Here is a 23,774-nt window from a genome sequence, read left to right on the forward strand (position 1 = left end):
ATAACATTGCTGTGGCCTATAGCTGTTTTCAGTGGACTTGACAAGATGTCACTCACTGTAATCCAAACTGCCAAGCACATTGAAGCACCAAGAATATTCACTGGAAGCTGGCCAGCATGATATTCCTGAGAACTTCTCTATTTAGATACATCACTGCAACAAAACATTTACAAAAAACAGCCATTTATTTTTACTTGAGTCTACGTAACAGTGAACATACTGCATGGTTATAGTTCCTGCTGCTTGAATTGTCAACAGTGTTGTTAACAGAAGTGTAATTATGCTGTTTTTAGTGAAGGATCCAATGTTTGCCTGCTCAGTTGAAAAGCAAAAAGCTGTTGTCGTCTGGTTGTGTTTGTCCTCTGTAGGGGGCTGTACTGCTGATGCACCATTGGCCATTTCTAGGATGCAGAGTCATTTAGGGACAGTCGGCACTATGGGTCAGCGACACAACACGTTTCCTGCCTGGAGATGTCCAAGTGAAAAAAACTCCCTGTGTTTCAGTCATGAATTCTCACATTCATGATGCAGTGTCATTGGTATGATACATTAGTAAGGCACTTTTGTATCTTATTTACAATCTACTCAAAGATTACATATTAGTGCCTTAAAGTGTACATATTAAAAAATAAATGGTACTTACAGACATAGCATCATGTCAAGGGTACTGCCTTTTTTCTTTCTTACTTGTAAGTGTGTTCCAATGCCATTGAAAATAGACAGCAAAAATAATTTTTTAATTAGTATTTTTCTTTTATTGTTTCCTAGTAAAAAATAGTTTTTAAATACTGGTATCCTCTGGTAAATAGATTTTTTCTTGTTTTAAAGTGTAAATATTTATGATAAAACTATATAATTTTTATTTTTTTTTAATATATATATATATATATATAATACATTTAAATTATTAAAGAGAATATATATATATATATATATATTATTTATTTATTTTTTTTTACCAGTGGTGGGAAGAAAACTAATATTAAAACATACTTCAAGAATGATATATAAATAGATATAGATACATTTAAATTATTAAAGAGAAATCTATTGAATTATTTATTATTAATAATTAAGATATTAAAATATTAAGACAGAGAATGTTCTCTGTTTTGTTTGGACTTTTATGTTGAAGTCCTTTGTAGTTTTATTTTTGATTAGTTCCCTGTGATTCCCAGATGTGTCTTGTTTTTCAACGTACCCTTGTGTATATAGCCCTTGTGTTTTATCCATTCTCTGATGTTGTTCCTTCATGGATGTCTCATAAGCGGCCCCAGGTCTGTTCCTCTTTTCCTGGTTTGTGTATTGTTATGTATTTTTGCCATTATTGTAATAATTACTGTGCACCTGGATCTTTCTCTCTCCCATCTTTGCATTTATATATTTTTTTATTTATATTCTATTATATTTTTTCTTCAACAAAAATCCTGATTAAGATTTTCATTTGTTTATTTCATTTATTTATTAAATTTTATTATTTATTATTTATTTATTTTATTATTATTATTATTTTTAATTTAATTTAATTTATTTTATTTTGTTTGCATTATTTCATATTATTTTGCAGTGTACAAATGTTGTACAACCACCAGACTTGAGCACTTTAAGCATTTTGGAAAAGTTCACCCCAAAAAAAATATTATTAAGAAAAAAGTATTAAGTGACCTCTCTAAGGATCCATATCATCTAGCTCTTTCCACTGTTATGCATATTCATCAAGTCTCTGTTAATGCCCGTGTCTAAGTGGAGTTACATTGGTAATGTTTCCATACAGTCATAATGGTTTACCGAAACCTCTGGTGCTAAGTGCATCGCTTAAGGTCTCTGACTGGGAATCCAGCCGGCTGCAGTCTGCTCATCATCCTCTAGCCTCAGCATCACAATTCAATCACGGAATATACAGGTGATTCTCAATAAATTAGAATGTTGTGGAAAAGTTCATTTATTTCAGTAATTCAACTCAAATTGTGAAACTTGTGTATTAAATAAATTCCATGCACACAGACTGAAGTAGTTTAAGTCTTTGGTTCTTTTAATTGTGATGATTTTTGTCTCACATTTAACAAAAACCCACCAATTCATTATCTCAACAAATTAGAATACTTCATAAGACCAATAAAAAAAACATTTGTAGTGAACTGTTGGCCTTCTGGAAAGTATGTTCATTTACGGTACATGTACTCAACACTTGGTAGGGGCTCCTTTTGCTTTAATTACTGCCTCAATTCGGCGTGCCATGGAGGTGATCAGTTTGTGGCAGTGCTGAGGTGGTATAGAAGCCCAGGTTTCTTTTACAGTGGCCTTCAACTCATCTGCATTTTTTGGTCTCTTGTTTCTCATTTTTCCTCTTGACAATACCCCAGAGATTCTCTATGGGGTTCAGGTCTAGTGAGTTTGCTGGCCAGTCAAGCACACAAACACCATGGTCATTTGACCAACTTTTGGTGCTTTTGGCATTATGGGCAAGTGCCAAATCCTGCTGGACAATTAAATCAGCATCATTGGTCAGCAGAAGGAAGCATGAAGTGCTCCAAAATGTCTTGGTAAATGGGTGCAGTGACTTTGGTTTTCAAAAAACACAATGGACCAACACCAGCAGATGACATTGCACCCCAAATCATCACAGACTGTGGAAACTTAACACTGGACTTCAAGCAACTTGGGCTATGAGCTTCTCCACCCTTCCTCCAGACTTTAGGACCTTGGTTTCCAAATGAAATACAAAACTTGCTCTCATCTGAAAAGAGGACTTTGGACCACTGGGCAACAGTCCAGTTCTTCTTCTCCTTAGCCCAGGTAAGACGCCTCTGACGTTGTCTGTGGTTCAGGAGTGGCTTAACAAGAGGAATATGACCACTGTAGCCAAATTCCTTGACACATCTGTGTGTGGTGGCTCTTGATGCCTTGATCCCAGCCTCAGTCCATTCCTTGTAAAGTTCACTCAGATTCTTGAATCGATTTTGCTTGACAATCCTCAGAAGGCTGTGGTTCTCTCGGTTGCTTGGGCATCTTTTTCTTCCACACTTTTTCCTTCCACTCAACTTTCTGTTAACATGCTTGGATACAGCACTCTGTGAACAGCCAGCTTCTTTGGCAATGAATGTTTGTAGCTTACCCTCCTTGTGAAGGGTGTCCATGATTGTCTTCTGGACAACTGTCAGATCAGCAGTCTTCCCCATGATTCTGTAGCCTAGTGAACCAAACTGAGAGACCATTTTGAAGGCTCAGGAAACCTTTGGAGGTGTTTTAAGTTGATTAGCTGATTGGTATGTCACCATATTCTTATTTGCTGAGATAGTGAATTGGTGGGGTTTTGTTGAATGTCAGCCAAAATCATCACAATTAAAAGAACCAAAGACTTAAACTACTTCAGTCTGTGTGCATTGAATTTATTTAATAGACAAGTTTCACAATTTGAGTTGAATTACTAAAAATAAATGAACTTTTCCATGACATTCTAATTTATTGAGAAGCACCTGTATAAAAAAACAATCTCCACACATTTTAAATCACAGGCATACGATCAAGTGTCCATACAGGGATGTTTTGATTACTGTCAGCATGTGCATATGGTGTTTAAGGGCATTATGGGAGGGAGCTGCAGGGATACCCCATTAATATTTCATCCTCTCCTCTTAAACATGATCAACAATTCTATCTCTGCTGAGGTTCTGCAGCATGCAAGCAGATCTGACTGAGTAATCTAGACTTTTTCTCTCTGCAATCCATGTTGCACTGTGGGTAATCCATGCAGATAGGACAGTGGACATTGATGACTGTGAGGGATGAAGAGGGAAACATTGCAGTCTGTACAGTGCTTTTTTATTTATAATTAAGGTGGAGAACACATTCTTAGCATTTTTACATGCCCCAATGGACAAAAAAATTGTATACACCCCTGTGGAGAAGATGAGTCATCAATATTTTGGTCAATTTTCCAGAGCGGTAAAAGACTATTTAATGCAAATACCTGCAAAATGTGTATTTTGTCAACTAGAGATGTCAAAAGTGTCAGTAATTGTCTGTGAAATAAGGATCTGAGATGGTTGTTTTTTTCTTATTAGATTTAAAACTGCAGAGTCATATATGCTGTCAGCTCCCCTGGCGTACATGTGCATGGTGTGGTGAACAAGGCTGTCATTCTGTGATTACAGATGGTCAGAGGGAGAGAAAGGCAGAGGGAAAAGAGGGGGAAGGGGGTGGTAAGCAAAATATGGTGAGTGGGCCTCATCGAGTCCCTTTAAAAAACAAGTCAGTGTTCAGTGCGTGACTGCAGTCTTCACCATCACCCACTCCAGCAATCAGTATCACTTCAGTCCTTCCAAACCCCACCCCTTCCGGGAGAAAAATCATATTCATTTTCTCCATATAGATTTTTAATATCAGTCTTTCAACACAGACTGGCAACTATGAGATTAAGTGATGATTAAGGTATATGCTTCAGTTTTGATAAAAAAATAAAAATAAATCACGTTCGTTTACTATATTAATTCTAGGTAGAGAACTACATTACCCACAATCCATGAATACAGATCCACCAATCAGAGAAGTTATTGCTAACATGGAAATGTGAACAGCAACAAAAGAGCTCAGCAGAGACCTCCCATTCTCATGAAGCATTGCATATGATATGAGTCTCACTACCCTCTTTATTTATTTATTTGTTTAATTTGTTTTTGTTTGTTTGTATATATTTGAAAATACATTTTACATATATTGTTTTTTATACTTTTTTATACGTTTTATGTTTTAACTTAATACTTAATGTCAAGCAAATTATGCCCACCCACTCCCATGAAACACTGCGAAAGACATAATCAAACCAGTCTCCCTGCGCTCTCAAATATTTGTATGTATATGCAGATTTTGCAGTAAACATAAAATGTTATTTCTTTATACACAATCAAAAAATATAAATCAACCGTTTTATATTTATCCATTGTTTTTCATTTGATTATGTCACAATGCTCTATGAGATTGACTTTTTTTACTTTTTTTTTATCTCTATTGGAAAAATGAATTCAAACAAATACTTCCAGAACCAAGGTTACTGAAAAAGTGGGCGAGCACTGTTGCAGTCTATTGTGAACTCGCAAACTTCTGGTTGATTATACACTCACTCTTTATTTGCTGTTTATAGAGCCTTGATGCTGTCTCAGAAACAGATGTGATTTCTCAGGACACCTGTTTCAGTGATATCTGTCAGGTACTATGCCTGTTATGCATGGAACTTATTACATTCGTGGAAAATGTGAATATTATAAGAACAAAGACAAAGACTGTGATTTGGAAGATGAATGAAGATTTGTAGATGAATGAAGAAGGGTAAAGTGATTATGCAGTTACCAAACTTGGAACAGAAATGAGATTCATACAATATGAATAGGTCATTTACTCCTAATCAGAAATAGTGAGCTAAAAATGAGAAGCTGGGAGGGGAGGAGGGAGGGATGGATGGGACGAAAGAGAGCCATCGGCGGTTGTTAAGTCTCGGGGGCCTCGTGATTTAGGGCAACCTTCCTCTTAGCGTCCTTCAAGCCACAGTGCACTGACTGACAAGGCCATTATTAACAGTCTTCAGAGCAGGGGAGAGCAACTAGCATTTAGCAGTAACTAATGTTTGAATTATATACATGTGATCTCAGGGTCCCTCAGCCTTGTTAAATAAGACTGAAAACCAACTCAAGCACATCTGCTGCTAAACTCTTCTGAGACCCACTATTATCTTTTAAAGCAGTCTGTTACTACTTGCTGTTGGGGGTGATATGTTTTGTTTGCTAAGGGTTGAGTGACTACCTTATTTAAAACTGCATGAAGAGGAAAGCTTATACTGCTGTGTTTTATATGATATTGATATAATGTGACAAAATGAGTAAACAAACAAATGCATCACGCTAAATTGGATAAAATGAGTCATGTGTTTATCATTGCACTGTAAACATATTACCACGTAATGTCATATGGTTGCTTATGCTGACTAGATGAGACTAGATCACTAGATCACATGGAGAGGAGGATGGCGTTGGCTGTTATGTAGTACCAGCCTCAGTATATTCTTGATCTGTCAGGCTATATTCTGATTGTCTGTCTTTATGTAACTTCCGGTCCGGCGAATCTATCTATCTATCTATCTATCTATCTATCTATCTATCTATCTATCTATCTATCTATCTATCTATCTATCTATCTATCTATCTGTTATTCATTTGTTTGTCTATTCTATCATTTTGTCTGACTGTCTAGTATAGTCAAATTTAAAAGTTTGTTCAGAATAGGGGTGTGTGATATCACGATTTTTGATCTCACACATTCTATCAGTTGCAGTTCTGGCATCTCCGTCTCAATATAGACTACTGTATAATGGCACATACATTAGGGTGACCAAATGTGCCATTTTCCCAGGACACGTCCTGGCCAGGATATCTATATTGCCTAAAATATCCAGGTTTTGGCTTTGGTTTCCTGTTTTTATACTTAATGAAAGTAATGATTGTTTGATCAATAACATGCAGATATTGTACGTAATCAACCAATCGCAGGGCGTGAGAAGGTGGGATCTACAGAGAACAGTCCCGACCGGTGTATGACATCAAAGTACCGTGAGAGCGATTCAAAGCACAAGAAGCCATCTGCTCTCTAGAGCTTTCACGGTACTTTGTCATACAACAATTGTTCTGCGCAGCGCAAACAATGCCAAAACGTGGATATTTTAGGCAATATAGAAATCCTGGCCAGGATGTGTCCTGGGAAAATGGTACATTTGGTCACGCTAACATACATTCATTTCAAATGTAAACTCAGTGGTAGGGTTACACTCACGGACACAGCACTTATTCACAATCACAAAAGTACATTAATTGCATGTGCTTTAAAGCCTTGGCAGTTAAACATTTAATTTGTGTGCCATTCGCTTTTCCGACTTTGATAAAAATACTATTGATGCCACATTCTTCAAAATAACTTTTACTGTGCATATAGAAAAGAACCCCCCACCCCCTTAAAATAATCATATTTTGTTGCTTTGCAGCCTGAAATTAAGACAGGCACAGTTTTTGTTTTATCCAGCTGTATTTACTCAGTGCAACCAAAATTCTTACTTGGCCTCAGCACCAAACTATATTTCTGGCGGAAATCAAATACAGCTCACCATCCAAATAACAGCATACCTACAGTAAAGCATGGAGGTGGTAATATCCTGTGGGTCTTTCTCTGCAGCAGGGACTGGAGCACTTGTCAGGACAGAAGGAAAAATGGATGGGGCAAAATACCATCAAATTCTTGAGGAAAATCTGCTGCCCTCTGCCAAAAAGTTGTCAAGATGACGATGACCCAAAGCACACAGCAAAACTTAGCACACAGTGGTTGAAGGAGAAAAAAGTGAATGTCCTTTTTGGCCTACTTAGAGCCCAGACTTAAACCCCATTGAAAATCTGTGGAATGACTAGAAGACTGCAGTCCACAAACGGTCACCATCAAATTTAACTGAACTGAGCAGTTCTGCAAAGATGAGTGGGCAAATATTGCAAAGTCTAGATGTGCAAAGTTAGTAGAGACATATCCCAACAAACTAGAGGCTGTAATTAAAGCAAAAGGTGGTTCAACAAAATACTGACACAAGGGGTGATCCTTTTTCCAAATCACTGATTCTGTTGTTTTTGTTTGTTTGATATTTTTTTTAATTTTTTTATTTATTTTTTTTACTTTTTTCTGACATGTTGGTGTTATATCTTTATAAGAGCCGTATGTTATAAAAGTTATATCTTTATAAATACAGCTCGATAAAACAAAAACTGTGTCTGTCTTCATTTCAGGCTGCAAAGCAACAAAATGTGATTATAAGGGGGTGATTCTTTTTCTAAACCCATTGTATGTTTAACAGAAGAAAGAAACTAATTCAGGTTTAAAACAACTTGAAAGTGGAGTAAACAATAACAGAATTAAAATTTTTGGGTGAACTATTGCTTTGATGTTAATAAAAACAAAAAAAAAAAAAAACACAAATAATAATTATTCCATTACATTTATATAGCACTTTTCTGGGCACTCAAAGTGCTTTACATAGAAGGGGGGAATCTCCTCAACCACCACCAGTGTGCAGCATCCACCTGGATGATGCGACGGCAGCCAAACCACACATCAGCATATTGGTGGAGAGGAGAAAGAGTGAGGAAGCCAATCAGTGTATGGGGATGGTTAGGAGGCGAATTGTGGTGTTCTCTGTGAGCGAATTTGGCCAGGATGCCGGGGTTACACCCCTGGGATTTTTAATGACCACAAAGAGTCAGGACCTCGGTTTAACATCTCATCCGAAAGATGGTGCTTTTTGTCAGTATAGTGTCCCCGTCACTACACTGGGGCATCGGGACCCACACAGACCACAGGGTGAGCGCCCTGTTGGCCTCACTAACACCTCTTCCAGCAGCAACCAAGTTTTCCCAGGAGGTCTCCCATCCAGGTACTGACCTACATAGCTTCAGTGGGCAACCAGTCTACTAATACACTACTTTCTTTTTCTATTGGTCTCTGGAATTGCCAGTCTGCTGTAAACAAAGCAGATTTTATTACTTCAATTACTAGTCATTCAAGACTAAACCTCATGGCCCTGACAGAGACTGGGATCAAACCAGAGGACAATGCTACACCTGCAGCACTCTCCAATAATTTCTCTTTTTCCCACTCACCCTGTCTGACTGGAAGAGGTGGAGGTACTGGTCTGCTTATTTCTAATGATTGGAAATGTAATCCTTTACCATCTCAACAGCTCAGTTGAATCACATTCAGCCACTATTACCCACCCTCTTAAACTCGACCCCCAGGACCACTAGGTAACTTCATGGAAGAATTAGATGTGCTGCTCTCAACCTTTCCTGAGGACGGTACTCCCCTAGTTATGCTTGGAGACTTCAACATCCACCTAGATAAACCTCAGGCTGCAGACTTCCACACTCTGCTTGCCTCTTTTGATCTCAACCATGTGTCAACTACTGCTACTCACAAATCAGGCAACCAGCTGGACCTTATTTACACACGACACTGTTCCACTGATCATGTACTGTTTACTCCACTGCACAACAACAAACACCCCCCCCTAACTCTAAAATTCAACAACACTCATCCACCAAACATGTAACCCTCACCATCTCGCTTCCTAATGTAACCTACGCTCACTCTCACCCTCCCAGCTATCTGCTATGGTTTCATCTTTGCTTCCTTTCCCTAAACAGTTATCATCTCTTGTTGTTAACAGTGCTACTGATACTTTCTCCTCCACTCTTACGTCTTGTTTAGACACTGTCTGCTCCTTGTCTTCCAGGCCAGCTTGTCCACCTCTTCTGCCCTGGTGTTCTCTGTGAGCATCGTTCTAAGTTCAGAGCTGCTGAAAGAGTATGGCACAAATCACAAACCTTAATGTATATCGATCACTCAAATCACAAACCACCACAAAAAAATAAACAACTAAACTAACTCTCCCACTACCCAAAAACAACAACCTCCCTATCTCTTCCACCCACCAAAAAACATCTTACAACCTCCACATTCCTCCTCCTCCCCCTCCTTCATCAACTCTAACAGCTACAGACTTTGCCACATTCTTCATTAATAAAATTACAAACCTCCACCATAATTTGCCACACCACAAACTGTCAAACACATCTTAGCAGCAAACATACACTCGTTTTCATCCTCTGAGGCAGAAGTCTCTAAACTCATCCTTTCCAATCATCCTACTACTTGTTCGCTTGATTCTATTACATCTCATCTCCTTCAAGCCATTTCTCCTGCCATTGTACCTGCACTCACCCACATTGTTAACACATCCCTTCACACTGGTGTTTTTCCCTCAACATTTTAACAGGCTCGTATAACCCCACTTCTTAACCCACTCATAACCCAACTCTTTTAGAGAACTTCAGACCGGTTTCCCTTCTACCTTTCATTACAAAAACACTTGAACGAGCTGTGTTCAACCAAGTTTCTGCCTTTCACACACAGAACAACCTCCTGGACAGCAACCAATCTGGCTTCAGAAGTGGACATTCGACTGAGACTGCCTTGCTCTCAGTTGTTGAACCCCTAAGATTGGCAAGAGTGGCTTCCAAATCTTCTATACTTATCTTGCTGGATTTGTCCACTGCTTTTGGTACGGTGAACCACCAGATCATCCCGTCAATCCTATTGGCAAAGGGCATCTCAGGAACCGCACGCCAGTGGTTTGAGCCTTACCTCTCAGATAGGTCCTTCAGGGTACCTTGGAGAGGTGAGGTGTCCACGTCGCTACATCAAGCTACTGGGGTGCCTCAGGGCTCAGTTCTTGTACCACTTCTATTGTCTGTCTTCATGGCATCACTAGGTTCTGTCATTCAGAAACATGGCTTTTCATATCACTGCTATGCTGATGACAGTCAACATACCTTTCATTCCATCCTGATGATAGCTGCTCGCATCTCAGCATGTCTAACAGACATTTCTTGTTGGATGACGGACCATCACCGTGAACTCAACCTGGCTAAGACAGAACTGCTTGTGGTTTCAACAAACCCATCACTTTATCAAAATTTCACTATTCAGTTAGGCTCATCAACCACAACTCCTTCAAAAACAGCTAGAAACCTTAGAGGTGTGATTGATGATAAGCTGAATTTCTCAGACCACATTGCTAAAACTGCCCGGCCCTGCAGATTTGCTTTATACAACATTAGTAAGATAAGGCCCTTTCTATCAGAACATGCAACACAACTCCTTGTTCAAGCTCTTGTTCTGTCCAGGCTGGACTATTGCAATGCTCTCTTGCTAGGACTTCCAGCCACTTCTATCGAACCTCTACAATTAATCCAAAATGCGAATGCACGTCATAGCTTTGTTCATCAATTTGTGCATAGCTCTGCATCAGCACTGGCTACCATATTTAAATGAGGCATGAAAAGCCTACAAAACCACCACTGGCTCTGCACCCCTTTACCTAAATTCATTACTTCAGAGTTATGTGTCCTAGAAGCTTGCGTTCTGCAAGTGAACGATGCATTATTGTGCCATTGTTCTATTGCTTTGGATAAAAGCATCTGCTAAATGACTAAATGTAAATGTATATTATGTGTGTTTGTAATATGCATCTTTGTTCTTATTTTTAATAACAAAGATAAAATAATGACAAAGATTTTTATCTTTGCCCACTTTGGCCTAAATATCTGCCATTCTTTTTTTATTTTATATTTTGTTACCTAAGGCTTTGTTTTTAAAATATGAAAATGAGTTTGGCTGTACTGCTCAGACAGCTTGCAAAATAGTAAAACCAACATGACAACGATTCGTGATAAAATTATGAATCATGATTTTTCTCAAAAAAAAAAAAATCGTGATATGATATTTTTGCCATATCGCCCACCCCTTATTCAGAATAATATATGGTATGATGAGGTCAGTGTGCGGGTGAGTAAGGACACAGTGGGAGGGGAGGTGTCATTTAGACTGATGGGTCCCTGCATCAACCATTAAGCATCAAGAGAACTAATTACCATCAGTGTGACAGCAGGGTAATCACCACAAACCAACACCGCTTTAAATTAGTTCCACTCACCTACCTGATGCTGTCGGCCCTGCACCTGTCAAAAGAGCAGCACCCCTGAGAGAGCTAAAGGGACAGAAAAAAAGCACAGAGAGGGAAGAGAAGATAATAAGGAGGGCAGAAAGAGGAGAGGGAGTGATCCAGTCCACTGGAGATGGATGTTCCTAGAAGAGGGCATTTGAAATAGTTTGCCCTCAAGTTCTCACTCCCTCTGCCTCACCTTTTTGCTATTCCATGCGCTTCACAAACAATGATCCGCTCTCTTCCTGTTTTGCTACTTTCTCCTTCTTTCTAACATTTGTATCTGGTAGCTTTTCTGAAGAAAAAAAACGTTTTTGGTTTTTCTTATGTGAAGGTGTAAATATGAGGGGGATTCTCAACATTTGCTAACCACTTCTACATATTGCTTGTCATCTCTTTCTCTCTCTCTCTCTCTCTCTCTCTCTCTCTCTCTCTCTCTCTCACACACACACACACACACACACACACACACACACACACACACAACAGCTGTCCCTGCACCTGTTCAGTTTTAGGGTAAATATAGCCAGTGATCTCCAAAATCATCTTAAAGGGATAGTTCTCCCAAAAATAAACACACTGCCATTATTTTAGTCCACTTCCTTTTGTTCCAAACCATTATGACTTTATTACTTCTGTGGAACTTAAAAGAAGATTCTTAGCAGAATGTTCACACTGCTCTTCTTCATATAATGAAAGTGAATAGAGTAAGTTACTGCTGAGCTCCAAAAAGACACTGTTAAAGTAATCCATATGATTAATGTGCTATATATTTCAAGAAAGCTAAGAGAACAAATTTCAAGCTGTTAGCTGTTTGGTCACAGAAAATGTAATATGAAAATGTTAATGCATTACAACTTAAATGTGTTATGTTTTTTGATTGTTTTTATTATGTAAATTTATTATGTAAATATGAAATGACAGCATTTTGGGGTTTGTTTGGGTTCTTTGCACAAAAATCAATCTTTTGAAAACTAATGAACCATGAAAGAGAACTGACACGTTTCTGTCAATATACAGGTCCTTCTCAAAAAATTTGCATATTGTGAAAAAGTTCATTATTTTCCATAATGTAATGATAAAAATTAAACTTTCATATATTTTAGATTCATTGCACACCAACTGAAATATTTCAGGTCTTTTATTGTTTTAATACTGATGATTTTGGCATACAGCTCATGAAAACCCAAAATTCCTATCTCAAAAAAATTAGCATATTCATCCGACCAATAAAAGAAAAGTGTTTTTAATGCAAAAAAAGTCAACCTTCAAATAATTATGTTCAGTTATGCACTCATAATTGGTCGGCAATCCTTTTGCAGAAATGACTGCTTCAATGCGGCGTGGCATGGAGGCAATCAGCCTGTGGCACTGCTGAGGTGTTATGGAGGCCCAGGATGCTTCGATAGTGGCCTTAAGCTCATCCAGAGTGTTGGGTCTTGCGTCTCTCAACTTTCTCTTCACAATATCCCACAGATTCTCTATGGGGTTCAGGTCAGGAGAGTTGGCAGGCCAATTGAGCACAGTAATACCATGGTCAGTAAACCATTTACCAGTGGTTTTGGCACTGTAAGCAGGTGCCAGGTCGTGCTGAAAAACGAAATCTTCATCTCCATAAAGCTTTTCAGCAGATGGAAGCATGAAGTTCTCCAAAATCTCCTGATAGCTAGCTGCATTGACCCTGCCCTTGATAAAACACAGTGGACCAACACCAGCAGCTGACATGGCACCCCAGACCATCACTGACTGTGGGTACTTGACACTGGACTTCAGGCATTTTGGCATTTCCTTCTCCCCAGTCTTCCTCCAGACTCTGGCACCTTGATTTCCGAATGACATGCAAAATTTGCTTTCATCCGAAAAAAGTACTTTGGACCACTGAGCAACAGTCCAGTGCTGCTTCTCTGTGGGGAATGCGGCACCTGTAACCCATTTCCTGCACACGCCTGTGCATGGTGGCTCTGGATGTTTCTACTCCAGACTCAGTCCACTGCTTCCGCAGGTCCCCCAAGGTCTGGAATCGGTCCTTCTCCACAATCTTCCTCAGGGTCCGGTCACCTCTTCTCGTTGTGCAGCGTTTTTTGCCACACTTTTTCCTTCCCACAGACTTCCCACTGAGGTGCCTTGATAAAGCACTCTGGGAACAGCCTATTCGTTCAGAAATTTCTTTCTGTGTCTTACCCTCTCGCTTGAGGGTGTCAATGATGGCCTTCTGGACAGCAGTCAGGTCGGCAGTCTTACCCATGATTGCGGTTTTGAGTAATGAACCAGGCTGGGAGTTTTTAAAAGCCTCAGGAATCTTTTGCAGGTGTTTAGAGTTAATTAGTTGATTCAGATGATTAGGTAAAATAGCTCGTTTAGAGAACCTTTTCATGATATGCTAATTTTTTGAGATAGGAAATTTGGGGTTTTCATGAGCTGTATTCCAAAATCATCAGTATTAAAACAATAAAAGACCTGAAATATTTCAGTTGGTGTGCAATGAATCTAAAATATATGAAAGTTTAAATTTTTATCATTACATTATGGAAAATAATGAACTTTTTCACAATATGCTAATTTTTTGAGAAGGACCTGTATAGCAGAGCAGATTTGTTGTGCTTTTTTTTAATTTCTTCATCAAGGATGACAAACCTATCAACCCCCTGTTATCTCAAGATGGACCCTGTTAGTCTCTGCCCTGCTCCGATGACCAGCTCTGTCTTTCTAGCTGTGCTCTTAGCAGTTATGTTCTCATATAACTATGATGCAGCATAAAGTGCATTGGGTCCATTAATATGTGATGGCATCATTATTACACTCATAGAGCCACTCAGCAGACACTTAAGTGCAATATCCACAATGCCACGCCTTATCCATTTGTGTGATGAATCAGTCTGTAGGATTTGTGTGTGTTTGTGTGCGTGCGTCTGTAGGAGTGTTGTGGAAAGAGAGTAAGGCGCAGAGAGAAAAAGATCAGGATATCACAAGAGTTAGGAGCCATTAGACCATTATTGCCTGAAACTGAATACACTGAGAGCTTGCCATGGTTCTACTTGCCCAGAATGATGATGGACAGGATGCTCGATGAGCGTGATGGTGGTGTGCTGAAAGGCAGTTTCTCTCTCTCCCATCCCAGGCCAAATGAGACAGGCCAACCCAGTTAATCACAAAAAACAGAGATCACAGTTAAGATGCATGAAATGATTCCAGGAGAGGGCCTTTACTCTATCACTAAATTGCTGTATTGTCTTAGAGGTAAAGTCAATACAGCTCAAACGCCACATTATTGTACTACAGGACAATTCTTCTATTTATGAGGGACTTTCTGTGACCTGAAATTTCAGACAGTGTTATCTTGAGAGTATTTTATTGGGAAAAGGGAGAAAAGAGAAACCAGAGGGAAATTATAACAAATGAAAAAGGCTGCATGAGATGGTTGGAGAGAAAGGAAGCCTTTACAAAACTCTCTACTCGGAGTGAAATTCCAGTTATAATGAACTAATATAGATTAGATGATTCCTCTCACAGCTTTTCATTTGTCACCTAATCATCGTTTATCTCACTTCTGCTCTTGTTAGTTGGTCCTTCTGTTTTTATAACCTTCATTAGGTTGGGTTTTTCACTCCCTTTCCTCCACTGACTATATGTCTGACTTAACAGCTGTTTGAGCAGTCAGCAGATGTCTGCTTTAGTTCATGTCTGTACAGCAGCACACAGCCTTCCTTTTATCAGCGATCTGTTTTCTGGTTCTTATGTCATCATTCACCCAGCATGCCCACAAACCAAAGGGCTTTGATAATGATGAGGAATACAAAGGTTTCTGGTTGTCTTTGATAGTTGATCGTTTTCAATGTAGTACACTATGTTCTCATCATGTTTCTCCAGAATTCCTTTACTGTTTGTAAATTTGTATTTGTCTTAGCATTTTATTTATACATACATATATACAGTATATATATATATATATATATATATATATATATATATATATTATATATATATATATATATATATATATATATAGCTGTTGGTAGATTTTGGAACTGATACAAGGGAAACTACCTTTTCTGTTAAGCGGCCAGTTGGTTATATAACTTAATTAATCATCCAGGCACACATATTGGTCTGTCACTCATTTTTCATTTATTTGTGATTTTTCCAGATGGTTGTGTTCATTTACTGCCAGTTGGCCACTTTGAATGCTGTGCAGAATGTGTGTGGTGAGAAATTGTCTTTTAGAGATTGAATTTGTGGTGGACTGATCTTTTTTTGTCCTGTGCTCTGTCATTCTGCCTTGTGCCGATACCCCTGACTCATGATTTCCACAGAGGTGTAAGCCACAGGCCAAGTGATGGTTGGAGGAATGTAATAGGAAAGGACAGAGGGAGGTTGTCAATATAAAGCAGCAGCTTTTGTCAGTATGTTTGGTAGTCAGCAGCCTCTCAACTGCACAGAGAGACATTGACCTTGGCAGGGGTCAGACCTCTGCCAGTCAGACCGGGCCAAAACTGGTGTCGCACTGGAGCAGTAAACAGGTACTGAATGAGATAAAATTTAGAAGATACAGTGGGGTCACAGATTTTCACTGTGGTTTTACTTTATTTGATGTTTGATGATGGAATTAAAAGTTGGAATTAAACAACCTAAATAGCATATATAAATAAAAATCCATTAAATAACAGAATGAAATAAAATATAAATACAAAAATTATATAATAAATAATAATATATTTATTTACAATACCATTCAAGAAGCTTGGACCAGTATGGTTTTTAATTAATACTTAAAAACAAACAATCATACAAGAATGATTTCTGAGGACTGAAATGTAGCATGGTTTCCACAAAAATATTAAGCAGCACAACTTTTTCAGCTACAATGAGCATTTGAAATGAGCACCAAATCAGCATATTAGAATGATTTCTGAGGACTGGAGTAATGGCCAGCTTTGCCATCACAGTTATACATTTTAAAATATATTAACATAGAAATCAGTTATTTTAAAGTGTAATGATATTTTACAATATCACTGCTTTACTGGATTTTTGATTAAATAAATAAACGCAGCATTGATGAGCATAAGAGATTAAAAAAAAAAAAATAATAATAATAATAATTAAAAACTCTTAAACAACTCTTACCAACCTTACATTGTTGCTTCATTCCTACATTCAGCTGGTGCATAATAATGTAAGAGGTGAATTCAGTTCATTATTAGAAAACTGCAGAGAAGTGAGCTTATGCAAGAGCTTAAATGATGAATTGAACAGAACGTCCTAAATGCCTGAAGATTCCAGACTCATGCCACATACACACACCACAACCAGTGAGCTCAAATTGAAATATGAAATTGAGTTTCCCAGCCCCTGCCATCAGTGTCCAGGCATGTCATCTGCTTTTGGAATAAATAACCCTGATTGGATGAGGGGTTGACAACATGCATCAGCTGCCTAGCAGGCACCACAGTAATTCATTTGGCGTGCAGATGTTCTTTCAGGGCCAATGCATCTAATTAGCTACAGCTTTTTTTGAACCACAGACCTCTATATTTAATTAATTCAATGAATATTAGAAATGGAATTAGAAAATTCTCATATTATAATCTGTCTTTAGCTATTATAATTTCAAAATCCTGTATTCTGTTTGGTCACAGTGGAAGTAATATAGCATCATACAGTCATGTGTTTCTCATAATCTAATTTAAATCTAAATGTGCATATATTAAATACATTTTATACTGTATATATATATATATATACACACACACACACACACACACACACACACATATATATATATATATATATACACACACACACACACCCCTTTAAGCATTCATCTCCTGTTTTTCAATAAAGCATGCACAGTTCAGATGCATCCAACTCTTTTAAGCAGCAGTTTTAGATTAGGATGCGTCTCATTTGGTTTATTTTCTCATTAGACAGCAGATAAAACAATTACTTCAACTGTGTCACTGAGCCTAGAGAGGCTAAAAGATGCAATTAGGCCTTCACTTTGTGCTAATGTGGTTATCCGAGACCAATAGCATTAAAAACTGCTGCTCTCAGACCTTCAGTGCAACTGATGACCACGAGAAAACATATTGTCCCTTTTTCTACTTCATCGATCAGACCAGGGTTTTGTACACCAGTATGGATATTTTTACTCCCTTCTCTCTAGCTGTTCACTGATTTATTCATTATAGCTGTTTTATTGTTTTGTCCTGTCCTTTTGACTTTACTTACTACCCTCCTTCTCTTTCTCTTTTCTCTTTATAGCGTGCTTGCTGCAGTCGGAGTTGGTGAATTATGAGCGGGTTAAGGAATACTGTTTGAAGGTACTCGGACACCAGCAGGATCACTTTAAGGCCATGTACCGTGCTGGGATTGCCTTCTACCACCTGGGAAACTACGAGTGTGCCCTGCGTTACCTACGTGATGCCAAGTGCCGTGAACCCACAGGTAGAGGTCTTTAATAGAGTAGTGCTTCTCAAATGTAAATGTAAATGTAAAAAATGGGAGATGAGCATTTCTAAATTAAAAATTCCATCATACTGATTGATAACCAGAGCTCATGCCTCCCCAATAGCTTATCATGCAAAAGTAATTAGAAATGCCCTTAAAATCGGACTGAAATTTATTAATAGGCACAATATTAATATACTGTGACAGTTGAATTTGCTCCAAAATATCTATGACCCAGTGTTATTTTAGTCTTATTCATGTACTATTATAGTATTTCCTAATATTTTGAATGACCTTTTATTTTTATTTTAGTTTTAGTTGGTGTATTAGTATATTGCTATGTGTAATTAGTTTATATTATTTATATTTCTTTATAGCTTTAATATATTTTTATTTCAGTTTTAGTTTTAGTAATTCATTTTCAATTTCATTAATTCATTCATTAATTCAGTTTATATTATTTTCAGTTAGTTCCCAAGGCAAAATTTCTAGTTATTGTTTCAGTTTTTATGTTTTTTTTTTCAATCTATATATTTTTTCATCCTATTTCAGCTTTATTTGAATTGACAAAGACTATTTTTAATAGCTTTAGTTTTAGTTAACGAAGACAACACTGCTGCAATTCAACTGTTAAGAACCAAAATATACACATACACACACGTATATATATATATATATATATATATATATATATATATATATATATATATATATATATATATATATATATATAAGCATTTAGCTGTATTTATGTTAAGTTGATGTGTTTGCTTACTAAAGCAAGTTTTAGTTTTATTTAGTCTTATGCTGATGTCTTTATTTTTATTTTTTTGTCCTTTGCTCTTCTTATTTTCTGTTCTATATCCTCTCTCTGTCCAGACACAAACGTGCTGCGATACATCCAGCTTACGGAGATGAAGATGAGTAAGACCAGTCAGCAGGTGCGTGAGAGTGGGAAAGAGTCATTGGGTTAATTCAGCCCGACCCCCTCTCCATGCCACACCCTAAGCCTGATAGAAAACCTCTCTTCTCGAGTCTTTCCCCTTTTTCCCACAATTGATCCCTTGGACAACCAGGATACATGTGCTGTGCCCCTCTCTGAAAGCGGACTTGAAACGGGCGCAGCTACAGCACAGCACCCCGCGACTGTCTTTTCTCGCTCTGAGATTCTCTGTCCCTTTAAATCCAACGACCCCGGTGCTTTTCATTTCCCAGGTATTGAGAATTTGACTGATGAACAAAGAACACGAAGACGAAAAAAGAAGAAATGGTGTCTTGTAATGAAATAAGCAATGGGGGTCTGACGTTACAATTTAAAATCACATGATGGATATTAAAATGTGTATAATGTTTTGAATGAAAAACATGGGTGGCAGAATTAAATATCTAGGTAGAGAATAAAGCACACATATCAAAGCCACACTGCTACTTAAGCGCAGATGGTGAAGGTCAATGATTAGGCTAGTGACCTTTGAACTCACCCTGATCCATTGAGAAGCACTCTCTCTGCTTAATACAGAAGAGAAGCAGAGAGGTCAACATTCAATTCACGCTCACCTGCCAACGCCTGTTACTTTCCGTCTCCTTTTTCTCTCTCTTGAATTTGGGCATATCTCAACTCAATTTCTGAACTGTTTCAATTCAAGGGCTAATTCAATTGTTTGTAATTTGTTCTTAGATATCGATTTTGTTTTGCCTCTTGGTTTGCTGTACTATAGTGGTTTGAGCAAGTTGTTATCTTTCCCTTTACAACATCCTCCGTACTAATGTTAGTAGATGTTTTGTGAACCTTGTTGTCCATTTCCTTGTATAGGACTGTCGCATAGCCCCCCCTCCCCCAAAAAAGAGAAGAGCGCATCCTGATGATGTCACAATGGTTATGCAGCCTGTTGGAATATTATTAACTAATGGAGCCATATAAAAAACTCTTGTGTCAGATGAACAACATCTGAAGTGCTTGATAGAGGTCTGCTAAACTTAAATAATATATCTACCACAAAAGATCAGTGTTACCAAATAGTGGTAAGTAAAAGGACAAAAATGCTCCGGTAACTCTGAGAATTGTAGTTTTGACAACCATTAATTAAGCGTCACGTGTTTGTCCTCTTCTTAGTGTTATGATTTTTTGTGCTTTGTTATGGAATGATGTTTTGTTCATTTGTTCATTGAGGCAACATCTCCGGTGGATTGGTTTGAATATGGAGAAGCCTGTGACAGTACATGTCTTTCTGAGTTTAGTTTGGATTAATGGATTTTAGGAGATGGGGACAGACAGATGAAATTATCCAGCTGACCTAATATAAGACAGATTTAATTGTGTCAGTGGGACGCTTGGGATGTTGTGCCATGGTTTCAAATGAGAAGATGCTCTGATGAGATTCAGAACACATGGCAGGCCATACAGCCCCATCTCTTTGTTGCAGTGACACTTCAGGAAACTGAGGAATATGGCGATAAAATAAGGTGGATTCAGTTTTTCTTATTTTTTTAAAAAAAAATATACATACAGGGAGTAGAACATTAAGTGAATATAATTAAAATGATAAATACTCACATGCAGTCAAGACTTTAGTCATATCTTCTGATTTATTCCACATGGAGCGGGTTGCCCTCTCAAGGGGCTTCTATGTCTAAAGACAACAATGTCAATAATAAAAATTATTAGTTCATTATTATATAGTAGGAGTGTTCAATGCACTTTACAACACAGAAATGAATGAAAATGAAGTGAACAGCAATTAATACACAAACCCCATACATCCACGCTAGTAATTGTCAGCATACACTTCTCTAAGGTGAAAAATAACTTGTGGAACACAAAAACTTTTCGAGTGCACCTTTTAACAAGAGGGTCTGGCTGCAAATTTTAGTGCTCTAGCAGTTAATAAACAGAACTGCATGCATCCCGCGGAAGAACATTCTAACCGGAGCTACTTCTCCATGTTTATGTCTATGGTGATTCACGCAGGTACTGTATGTGTTACTCCGCAGCGGTGACGACCCGAACAGGCTACAATAGTCCAAAAATATTCACTTATTATAAATGTACTGTAGTGATTTGGGATAAGACAAAAAGGCAGTTTGGTAGATGATTTTATGATGTATTCGCTCATTATATACATTTTGCAAATTTTGAACACAGAAAAAGTTACATAGTGTTGCTTTAATGCTCAAAACACCTTGATTATGAATAGATTGGCAAGAGAAATCAAGGTATCTCTTTACTGTGCTGTTCTAACTCAGTCTTGTGAGAAAACATAACTATTTTATGAGGTGACGGTTTTGCATGAATTTGCAATGTTTATGTTTACAAAAATGTAAGCATAAAGCTCCATCCCTAAACCCACCCAAAACCTAACCTTCAATGGGACGTAAGATGATCGTATAATAATGTACAAAAGAGGTTACATGAATTAGCCACCAATATGTTATACATATTAGACACCAAAAATTAAAATAGTTATGAATTGCCATGAGAGTATGTTGGCTGTTTTGACGCGTTTCTCCTTTCCAGCTCTGTCTCTTGTCTCAGTTTTGTGGCAGTTCTCTCTCCACCTTACCTTCGATATGTTCTTTTGATTTCTGTAAATGGTAAAATTCATTTTGTCTACAACAGAGCAATGCTGACAATGCCGATGTCCTGTAAAGAATCTTGGTCATGACCTTTGCTTCTTTCAGCTGTGATCCATATGTCCCCATGTGCTGGATCTCTTTCTACACAGATGGAGAAACATCAAATCTGACTGTTGTCTACATACAACAACAAAAGCACAAACTGGTTTATGGACAAGCAAATAAACTTTCTGTACTTTACTTTTTCTTGGATGTCACTTGAGGTATGTGTTTGTTGAATGTCAAAGTAGACTTGTGCGGTTTTAAAGACATTAAAATGGTTGTCGAAAGCTTTACTTTATTAAATTGTTTTTATCGATATGTAAGAGAGCAAATGAGAAGGATAATTAAAAGAGATTTATGGAAAAATATATTTAACATTGTGAGGGGCAGCTTTGTACCTGTGTATACTCTATGATCAGTTTTCCTCTTGTATCTTGGCTTATTTGTGATGTCTTAGCCTTGTTTTTGTCTGTTTGCCAGTCTGAGGATTCAGGGTTTGCCCTTTGACCTCCAGGGCCATCTGGGGTGGGTCTGGAGAGAATGACAAGGGATTTTGCAAATGAGGAAGAAGGGGTGAGGGTACCCTACTGTCCAGAAAGAGGGATACAAATCCACTGGTTTCTTTTTCCTGTTTTCTTGCCTGTTCTGGAGAGAGAGAGACTTTGACCCTCTGGTTGTTCTGGTTATAATGTTAATGCATTACTGCGGTCATTCATCGCTTCTTTGGGAAGTACTGTACATACTTCCACCAGACATCAGAAGACCTGCAAACTGGTTATGTTTACCTGCAAGTTCAGGAATGCACTATTGATTGGTATCTGAAGTCTACAAATAAAGTTTAAAAAGAGAAACTGTATGAGTATTATTGTTTGATTTTTTTTATGCAAAACCAAACATTTACAGAAGAAACACAAAGAAAACTATGGCCCCTACAACAACAACAACAAAAAATGAAATTCTGATGTTCCATTAGTATTTCTTTTTTCTTTTTTTAAATAATTTGAAAAACAAAAAAGAAGTTCTTCATTGGAGTATAGAGCTTAGTCCATTTAGATGTCGTATTGTATTTAACGCGGATGAAAATGAGGTTGTGAGGGACAGAATTGCAGTCTTTACAATGCCATGCATTGTACAAAGGTTCTAGTTCACTTTTTTGTTTTTCCCCGAAAGACATTTCATCAGCTGAAAAAAACTACATTGTTATACTATACAATCCATGACCACACTGTACACAGCAAAATCCCCAGTGTTAATTTAACACTCTGAGTGTGGACTCATACAAAAAAAAAACTAAAGTAAAAATAAAAACTAAAACCAAAGCAAAATTTAAAGTAAATAATAAAATTAAACTTAAAAAAAAAAAAGCATCTATCAGATTAGGCCAAAATGCAAGGTCTTGTATTTTGCATTTAACTTATGTAATAAATAAAGACAATCCAACTCAAGTATTCAGACCCAAAACACAACCAACAACACATGATCACATTTCCTCTGTTTGTCTGTTATAACTCAGTTACCACAGCCACACAAAACCTGAAGTTAACCACTTAAACTAAAGCAAACTATAATGGATAAACACACAATTGTGATTGTATTCTTTGGTGATGCTTTAAAATCAGGTGTCTTCACAATCCACTCAATCAAACACCTAATTATCTCATTAACTTCAACACTGCTTCAGTGTTACTTTTACCACACTACTTCGTGTTTATATGAGTCCACACTCAGAGTGTTAAATTAACACTGGGGATTTTGCTGTGTACTACCATCCCTCATAGCTTAGTTCTAATTTCTGTCATAAATAAATAAATACAGCACTGCCTACTAAACTATCACTGTCTTTAAGCCACTGTAAGGGGTTGTTCTCACAGAATGCGTTTTTGCAGTCCACTGCGTTGCTTTTCCATTGTTTTTCTATGCATGCACTCGTGTCTCCTGTCTTTTGCACCATCTAGCCCAGATGTATCCAGACCCTTATATAGAGGGCCACTGTCATGCAGTGTTTAGCGCCAATCCTAATTAAACAAGGCTGAACCAAAGTAATCAAGGTGTTAAGATTGTGTCAAGAAACTTCAAGGCAAGTGTGTTGGAGCTGGTTGAAGCTACACGCTGCAGGATTGTACAGCCC

At 37.7% G+C, this 23,774-nt stretch overlaps 1 protein-coding gene across 1 annotated transcript in view; it reads left to right on the forward strand.

Moving 5' to 3' along the window:
- The window catches only part of LOC109110164 (tetratricopeptide repeat protein 9A-like), a 29,188-nt gene extending 6,686 nt beyond the window's left edge, over positions 1 to 22,502 (forward strand). Inside the window, exons 2-3 of the mRNA XM_042775130.1 lie at positions 17,846 to 18,028; positions 18,911 to 22,502. Coding sequence (XP_042631064.1) covers positions 17,846 to 18,028; positions 18,911 to 19,005 — 278 coding nt within the window. The 3' untranslated portion in view covers positions 19,006 to 22,502. The remainder of the gene's footprint in view (positions 1 to 17,845; positions 18,029 to 18,910) is intronic.
- The last annotated feature ends 1,272 nt before the right edge of the window (positions 22,503 to 23,774 follow it).

Source organism: Cyprinus carpio, chromosome A18, assembly GCF_018340385.1.
Source record: "Cyprinus carpio isolate SPL01 chromosome A18, ASM1834038v1, whole genome shotgun sequence".
Lineage (NCBI taxonomy): Eukaryota > Metazoa > Chordata > Actinopteri > Cypriniformes > Cyprinidae > Cyprinus > Cyprinus carpio.